This window comes from Salpingoeca rosetta (assembly GCF_000188695.1).
Source record: "Salpingoeca rosetta unplaced genomic scaffold supercont1.21, whole genome shotgun sequence".
In the NCBI taxonomy this organism is placed as follows: Eukaryota; class Choanoflagellata; order Craspedida; family Salpingoecidae; genus Salpingoeca; species Salpingoeca rosetta.
The window spans coordinates 26198-35044 of NW_004754913.1; the positions used below are offsets into that span (position 1 = coordinate 26198).

General features: G+C 57.5%; 2 protein-coding genes across 2 annotated transcripts in view; both read right to left on the bottom strand.

Moving 5' to 3' along the window:
• Positions 1 to 51: 51 nt before the first annotated feature.
• Positions 52 to 7506, bottom strand: PTSG_12670 (uncharacterized protein; the record flags this gene model as incomplete). The annotated part of the gene is made up of 13 exons (XM_004990966.1): positions 52 to 1991; positions 2178 to 2360; positions 2720 to 2804; positions 3059 to 3142; positions 3322 to 3413; positions 3668 to 3769; positions 3983 to 4066; positions 4291 to 4375; positions 4675 to 4973; positions 5401 to 5506; positions 5670 to 5759; positions 6227 to 7413; positions 7489 to 7506. The coding sequence occupies 13 exons, from the start codon at positions 7504 to 7506 to the stop codon at positions 165 to 167; spliced, it is 4242 nt and encodes a 1413-aa protein (XP_004991023.1). The 3' UTR covers positions 52 to 164.
• An 834-nt stretch (positions 7507 to 8340) lies between these two features.
• The window catches only part of PTSG_08002 (uncharacterized protein), a gene marked incomplete at both ends in the record, with an annotated part of 2335 nt that continues 1828 nt past the window's right edge, over positions 8341 to 8847 (bottom strand). Inside the window, 2 exons of the mRNA XM_004990967.1 lie at positions 8341 to 8365; positions 8735 to 8799. Coding sequence (XP_004991024.1) covers positions 8341 to 8365; positions 8735 to 8799 — 90 coding nt within the window. The remainder of the gene's footprint in view (positions 8366 to 8734; positions 8800 to 8847) is intronic.

Consider the following 8847-nt stretch of genomic DNA (forward strand, 5'->3'; position numbering starts at 1 on the left):
GAATGAAGCAAACATAGACAATGGAGTTTGACGTTGCAATCGAATCGAAGACACACACACACACACACACACACACATGCAACTACTACAGTTCTGACACCCAATTACGAATACACCGCTGCAAGCCTGATGAAGTGCCCGAGCGCCGCACTGACGAGCAGCCCTCACTTCCGCTGCTGCTGCTGTTGTTGTTGCATCTGCAACAGCCGCTGTATGGCCGCCTGCTGCAGCCACGCAGCACTGCCGCTCCCTTGCGACGTACCAGGCTGCTGCTGTGGCTGTGGCTGGGGTTGTGGTTGTGGTTGGTGTGGGCGGGTGACATGTGGGCCACCACCGCCAGCCGCTGCCTGATGATGGTGTTGATGATGTTGTTGCTTTTGTTGTGCGAGCGCCTGCAGTGCCTGCAGCTGCTGCAACGACAGCCCGGACATGGGTGACGTGGGCTGTTGCTGGTGCTGCTGCTGCTGCTGCTGGTATTGGGTTGTCGCCCCTGCGATTGTGGCGCTGGTCGCGACGGGCCCTCGTATGTGCTGCACTCCCGCTGGCTGCTGGTGCTGTTGGCGTTGCTGCGCCATCATCGCCATGACGGCGGCGGCTGCACTGGTGGTCGTCACCGGGTGCGGTGCTACAGGCACAGCAGACGGGGCCGAGGACCGGGAATACACGGGCTGTGATGATGGCTGCTGGGCGTGCTGTGGCTGCTGTGAGTGCAGTTGTGATTGCTGCGATTGCGATGCCAGACGCTGCAGCGCTGCCAGCTGCTGCGGTGTCAATGACAGCGGCATGGCACCAAAAGTGGGCTGCTGCTGCTGCTGCTGCTGGTGGTGGTGTTGAGGGTGCTGTTGGGGTGGGGATGGTACGTGCTGCTGCTGCTGCTGCTGCTGCTGGTGGTGGTGTTGGTGGTGTTGTTGCTGCATCTGCTGTGGCGAGTGCATCTGTGGCTGTGGGTGCGCTTGCCTTGGCGGTTGCTGCTGTTGGTGTTGCTGTTGGTGTTGCTGTTGCAATCGCACCAGTGCATGCTGCAACATGCCCGGTGGCATGTTGGCGAGCAGCGACTGCAACGACTGCTGCCGCTGCTGTTGTGGCTGTGGCTGCTGTTGTGGCTGCTGCTGGTTGCGCTGCATAGTTGTCAGGAGTTGGGTGGCAATGGCCTGCTGTAGCTGTGGCGCCATCGCTTGAATCGCCCGCGCCGCTGGGTTGCCGTCAACTGCTCCAACCTGCACTGCCTGCGCTGGCTGCTGTTGTGACTGCTGCTGCTGCGCTCGCTGCTGCTGCGCTCGCTGCAAGTGTTGCTGCAGTGCCTGCAATAACTGGGCCTGGTGTGGGGAGAGGGTTATTTGAGGTTGCTGTTGAGGTTGCTGTTGAAGTTGCTGTCGGGGTTGCTGTTGTGCATACCCATGTGGCGACTGCTGCTGTTGGTGTGGTGATGCCATTGCCTGCTGCTGCTGCTGCTGCTGCTGCTGCTGCTGCGATGCGGTGGTGGGTGCAGACGAAGATGATTGCGACGACCGTTTCGCTGCCTTCTTCTTGGAGCCGCCACCACGCCGCTTGCGCTTGCGAGCACCGAAATCCTCATCCTCATCCTCATCCTCGTCCTCGTCCTCCTCGTCCTCTTCCTCGTTGATGTACTCCTCATCTTCGTCGTCATCAGCAGCAGCCTCCTCCTCGTCGCTGCTGTGCACCTCATAGTCGTCGTCATCCTCCTCCTTCCCGCCGTCAACCTCATCGTCGTCCTCAGATTCGCTCATCAGGCCCTCGAGGTCCGCAATGTTCTTGATATCACTCGCCCGCACCACCCGCGGCTTGCCATGACTGATGCCGCCGCCGCTGCTGCTGTTGTTGTTGTTGCTGTTCAGCACTGCATCTGCGGCTGCCTGCTGCTCTGCCGCGGACATGAGCGGGTTGACGCTGCGCCGGTTGCTGTTCATCGCCACCGCCGTCTCGCCGCTCCACGTCCGGAACGTCCGCACCATGCGCCGCCGGAAATACTCCTGTCGCGCACATGTGTGCGTGTGTGCGTGTGTGTGTGTGTGTGTGTATGACAAGGGAGACGTGTGTTGAGCATGACCTGGGCACGTAATTGCGTTTGTGGTCCAGTGCAGGTGGCATTGACATCACTGGACGTGGCACAACTGCTTTCACGCGTGCGAATCATTGCTTTCACCTGTATGCCTCACCTGGAGCGTGTTTGCAAGCTTGAAGAAGATGGTGCGCGGTGCGTTGTATGTACGGCAGTTGTCAAAGATGAGCAGCACGTCCGCCGCAAACTCGTCCACGTGGTCGTACACCTCGTCCTCCAGCTTCTGGCCAACCCGATCCAGCGCAATCGGGTGCTTGATGATCTCAGAGTAGTGCGGCGCCTATTCACATCAAGCGTACGCGCGCAAGCGTGCGTGTGCGTGTTTGCAGGTGTGTTGTGCGGTCAGCCGGTGAAATGCAAGGAGATACACACACACACACGCACACACACACACGCACACGCACACGCACACGCACACGCACACGCACACGCACACGCACACGCACACGCACACGCACACGCACACGCACACGCACACGCACACACACACACGCACGCACGCACGCACGCAAACACGCACGCACGCACACATACACATACACATACACATACACATACACATACAGCTTGCCTCAACACCCCTCCCTCTCACCACCACCACCACCACCCTTGCCCACGCGAGCCAAACGAAGGCACAACCTCGGCATCTGTCACAGGCTCCTGGAACGGCCACGCGTCCTCGTGGTTGCGCACTTGGTCCAACACATTCCACGCATCGTCATACCTGGTAGTGGTGGTCGCAACGTTAGGGCTTTGGAGACAAGGGGGTGGGGGCGTGCGGTACAAGTACGTGTGGACAGAGAGTAGGAAGGGGCTGCACAGGGCTGCAGGCAGACACATGCACGGAAGCTTGGACAACACTAGCATGGCACAACGGTGACCAGACTCGTCTCTACGTGCACGCAAGCAAGCACACACACACGCACACACGCACACACACACACACACACACACACACACACACACACAGCCACGCACCATGAGAGGTCAATGTCTGGGTTGTTCTTTCGCCTCTCAATGGCCTCTTCCTTCATGCGCTGCCGCTGCTGCTCAAAGGCGAGCCTGATGATGGCGGTGGTGGTGACAGTTGTGGTGATGGTGATGGTGATGGTGGCAATGATGTGATCATGGTGAGATGGTGTTCAAGGCGGTCAAACGCAACGCCCATAAAGAACCACCACTCGAGCATAGTTGGACGTATCGCCAACACTTGGGGCGTATCGTTGTGATTGCGTGCGTACCTCTGTCTTCTCTTCTCTTCCTCGCGTTTCCGCTTCGCCTCTTCCTCACGTCGAAGTTCTTCCGCCCGCCGCTGCTCCTCCCGCTCCCGCGCCTGCACGCACACACATGCATGCACGTGGCAGTGATCATGCACTTGAGTGAGGTTTGTGTTCGAGCGAGGCGTGTTTCAAACCTCTGCCCTCCTCCCCCCCCCAGTGGCAACCCACAACCACAAGCACGCAGTACCACAACACACAACATGCACACACATGCAACCCACATCGCAACCTACACAAGTTCACACAACCCAATCAATGCACCATCAAAGCAACACGCCTCCCTCCCCTTGCTGACACGTGTGCGCACCTCGCGGGCCTGTCGCTCCTGCTGCTCCTTGAGGGCGAGCTGGCGGCGGGAGAGGCGGCGTGGTGCTGCGGCCAACGCCTCCCGCTTCTCACGCCGCTTGCGCTGCACAGCACAATCAGGGATGGGCAGTGCACATGGGACGTTAGGGTGAGAGCGTGGGTGGCGTGGTTGTGGCCATTGGGGGGGGGGTCACGTCGTGGAGTTGCACAGAACAGAACCCCAGGCAAGAGAAGCATCCGGTAATGCAGCATAGACAACGCAGGCGATGCCTGCAGGCAAGCCATTTTGTAATTGATGGGGTGGCGGGCGACTCACCTCGGCCTCGGCCTTCTGGAACATTTCGTGAATGACGGGGGCAAAGTCGTCACGGATGAGCTTGTACAGCTCGGCAGCAGCAGACTGGTCGCCAGACGGATGGATTGGGGTGGAGGGGATGCCGAAGGTGAGAAAAGTGAAGGAGTTTGAGGAAGGTAATGGAAGGTAATGGAAGGTAATGGAGGTAATGGAAGGTAATGGAGGTAAAGTACATGGTACTTGAAGGTGTCAAACAGCATACGCGTTGGGAGAAATGACACCGGCAGCAAGAGCGAAATCCGCACACAATCCCACGCCACGCTACGCACCCTTCCTTTGCAGGCAAGCTTCTTCGTCAGGCGATCCCAGTCTTCAGGAGTGTTGCACACAAGGTCCCACGTGCCAAATGTCTCACTAGGGCCGCGGACGTGCAGAAAAAAGGGGGGGGGGGCCGTGGCACGACGCAAATGTTGCAACGTCAGATGATGGGCACGACGTTTGGTGGTGACATGGCGACGTCATGTTGCGGTGACGAGATGTGGTGTTGGTGTGGTGTTCGAGCGCATGTCAAACTCTTTGTTGATCGTACACACGCACGTGTACACGCACAAACAAACACACACACGCAGACATACACACACATGCACACGCAAACGCGCACGCACACGCACACGCATGCACACGCAAACACGCATGCAGGTCCAGCAACTTACAGCCTGTGCGCCTTGTCGTCGAGCCGTTGCGGCAGCCGCACCAGCAGCGGGTGTCCAGACTCCGAGACTTGTTGCTGTGACGATGACGATGATGACGACGACGGTGCGCGTGCAGCAGCAGCGGAGGACCGTCTGCGACCTGTGTTGCGGCGACCACGGGACGTGCCTCGGCCAGCACGACTGGTGGGTGGGGGTGGGGGCGCCTCCCTGTACAGGCGCATGCCGGCAAAGTACCAGTAGGTGTTGCCTTTGGCGTCCACACCAAGCGGCTCGACACGCAGACTCGCAGGCTCAAGCACCTGTAGCAAGTGGTGGCGAGAGACAGGGTGTGGAGGCAAATTGGGGTGAGTGAGTGCGTGAGTGTGTTGTGTATGTGTGTGTGTGTTGTGTGAGTGAGAGAGTGTGTGTGTGTTACGTGTGTGTGTGTTGTGTGTGTGTGTGTTGTGTGTGTGTGTGTTGAGTGTGTTGTGTGTGTGTGTGTTGTGTGTGTGTGCGTGAAAGAGAGAGAGAGAGGGAGAGCGACAGACACATACATACAAACACACAGACACACATACAGACACACACACATACACACATACAGACACACACACACATACAGACACACACAAAAAAAAACCCACAAACACACAGACAAGGGAGAAGTACGATAATGCGACCAATGATAATGCATGACACATGAGTGTGGCGTGAAACACATCATCATGCGCATTATTCCCACGCCACCTTGAGGTTGCTATGGAGGGGCCCGCCCGGCACGAGATCCCAGGCATCCAATCGCCATTCGCACAAGTGGTGCAGCAACACAGTCTTGCGCCGCGCACCCACGGCCCTGGGAGTGTTTGGGGCAAAAGAGGGAGAGGGAGTATCGTGATCGTGCGAGGTGGCAGTGGTGAGCAGCTGGCACGTTGCATACACGCACACGTACACGCACACACACACACACAAACACACATGTGCACACACGTACACATACACATCGCGCGTTGGCTCACCTGTAGTTTGCCTCGACAAGAGGGTTGATGAAGGAATCGGGGAGGCGCTCTGTAATGACGCGCGTAAACGCATCCTCCCAGTTGTCTTTGCTGTTGACAGCAGGCAGGTACGCATGATGGGCGCATTGCAATCAGCATGAGTGAGACGAGAGCGCGTGCACAAGGACATGCCCACGATGACACACACACACACACACGCACACACACGCACACGCATACGCACACGCACACATACACACACACGTACATACATACATACATACATACATACATACATACATACATACATACATACATACATACACACACATACATACATACATACATACATACATACATACATACATACATACATACATACATACATACATACATACATACATACATACATACATACATACATACAAACACATACAAATACACACACATCCACACGGTGACGCACACACACACACACACACACACACACACACACACACACACACACACACACACACACACACACACACACACACATAGCCAACAGCGTGCAGCAAGCGCCCTCCCCCCCTCCGCACGTGATGTTGTCGTCGTCGAGAAGGCCTCTGAGGAGTTTGATGTGGATGTGGACGAGCAGGGGGTCCAGGTACCCGCCGTCGAGCCGTGTGCGCACTTTAATCTCCTCCAACGGCTCCTGCACACCGTTCATGTGCACATGCGAGTCATCACCATCACCATCACCATCACCATCGTTAGCAGCAGCATCGCCCCCGTTGATGGCCGGTTCATCGTCGGTGCTGTTCTCCTTCATCGCGCCATCACCATCGCCGCCAGCCCCTGCATCCTGCGCAGTGTCCGCCATGTCAGCAGCAGGCTCCCCGTTGCCTTCTTGCTGTGGCTGCTGGTCCTCCTTGCGTTGGTTCTCTTCCTCTGCCTCATTCTCGGCTGTGTCTTGTTCTGTCTCCGTCTTTCCGTGACCGGTGTCATCGCCGCCATTCTGCTCTTCGTTCTCCTTCTCCGTTGCGTTGTTCTTGCTCTTCTCCTCGGCCGGTGCTTCCTCGCTTGTTGCCGCTTCACCGTTGCCGTCCTCGGCAGCTTCCTTCTTTTCCTCCTCCTTAGCCTCCTGCTGCCCCTCTTCCTTCTCTCCCTTGTCCTCTTCCTTCTCCCCCTTGTCTTCCCCCTTGTCCTCCTCCTCCTCCTCCTCCTCCTCCTCCTCGTCCTCGTCGTCGTCCTCCATGCGTGCCAGCCGCGTGCTGCGTCGTGTGCCTCGCCGCATGGGTTTTCGCGGCTTGGCCTTTCGTCGCCGACCACTCGACCGCGACGGCGTCCTCTTTGCGGGCGTCTTCGCCTTCTTCGGCGTCACCTGTTTGCTGTTGCGCCTCGACCGGCCCACCTCCATCTCCTCGTCCTCTTCCTCATCCTCATCATCTTCGTCATCGCCTTCATCATCAGCGGCGCCCCTGCCTTTGCGGCGCTGCCGGCTGCCGCGGCGGCTGTTCTTGCGCCGCTCGCTGGCCGCCTTGCGCTCTGCCTCCAGCTGGGCGACGAGCGCCACGGCAGCCGCAGCCTCTTCCTCGTCCTCGTCCTGGTCGTCGGCCTTTGGGTCGGAGGAGCGGGCGAGGGCGAGCTCCAGCTGCTCCACGTCGAACGACGGCAGCATGCGCGGGTCATCGCGGCGGTTGGAGGTGGCCAGCTCCTGGCGCAGCAGCTGGCAGAAGTGTGCAATGTACGGGACCTCCCACAGCGTGCGGATGGTCTCCAGCACCTGCTGGACTTTCTCTGTTGGTGGCGGTGGAGGTGCATAGTGCGAGTGTCAAACACGGCACGCAGCAACACGAACCACGTGGAAGGCGGACATGTGACAGGACCATCCAACACAGGCCATGCGTGCCAAGATGGACGGCAAGGAGGACAGAAACATGAAGACAGCAGGCATGGATGTGAGAACAAGCCAGCGACACACAGCACAGAAGAGGGTAAACATGAAGCCAAACACATACGAAAATTACATGCACGCAACACATGCGCGCGCCCACATCGGGGCAAAAAACGTGCCCGTTATCGCATATGGATGACATTGCTGTCACGGTTTGCGACACACACACACACACAACGACCACAACAACAAACACCACAGACTTCCCCCTCCTGCTTTCTTCCTTCCCTCCTCTCTCGGCCTGACTTCCCTTCCCTCCCCCCTTATACACTCCACCGGCTCACGTACCCCTTGCCCCAACGCTGGCCCACACGCATCTCTCTCCGCTCCCCAAACACCGGCTGCTGCTCCAACCACGAGCCGACGCGAGCCACGCTGCCGTGCACCGTCATCACCTCCGCTCCCCCATCCCCTCTCTCTGCCTCTTTCTTCTTGCTTCTTGCCTTCGTCGTGCTGCGCGTTGCACACGTCCATCCTCGTTCGCGCCAAGAAATTCAACAGAAAATACAGCGATATTTCGGCGCGGTTCGGATTTGCGCAAGCGAGCGAGCAGCAGAAGACTTTTTGTTTGTGATGTGTGTGTTGATGTGTTGTGTGGATGAGTGTGGATGATGTGTGTGTGTGCATGAGTGTGTTTGTGCATGTGCATGTGTGTGTGTGCATGAGTGTGTTTGTGGATGTGTTGTGTGTGTGTGTATACGTGTGTGTGTTGATGAGTGTGTGCGTGCGTGCACTTGATCTCTTCTGTTGTGCTCCTCACTTCTCCCTGTTGTAGGTCCATCTACATCAAACATAGCTGAGCTCAAATCCATTTCTTCTCACACATACACGCACACAATGTGAGGAAGCACAAACAAGACGACCAAGGTGACTGCACGTCATGTCACACACACGCGCACAGACACACAAACGACAGAGAGAGACACAGACAGACACAGACACACAGACACACAAACGACACAGAGAGACACAGAGAGACACACACACACACACACACACACAGACACACAAACGACACAGAGAGACACAGAGAGACAGACACACAGACAGACACACACACACACGCTACGAGGTTATTTTTTCATTCGTTCTTGAAAGAGAGAGGCAAAGAGGGCCTGTTTCGCCGTGCTCGCTCGTCTCTGTCGCGTACGCCGTGTCATCGGGCGCCATGAAGTTGACCAGCTTCGGGTGCACGTGAAAGCGCAGCTTTGCGGCCTGTTAGCGGGAGGGCGAAGATAGAATATGAACGGTTACGGGTTGTAT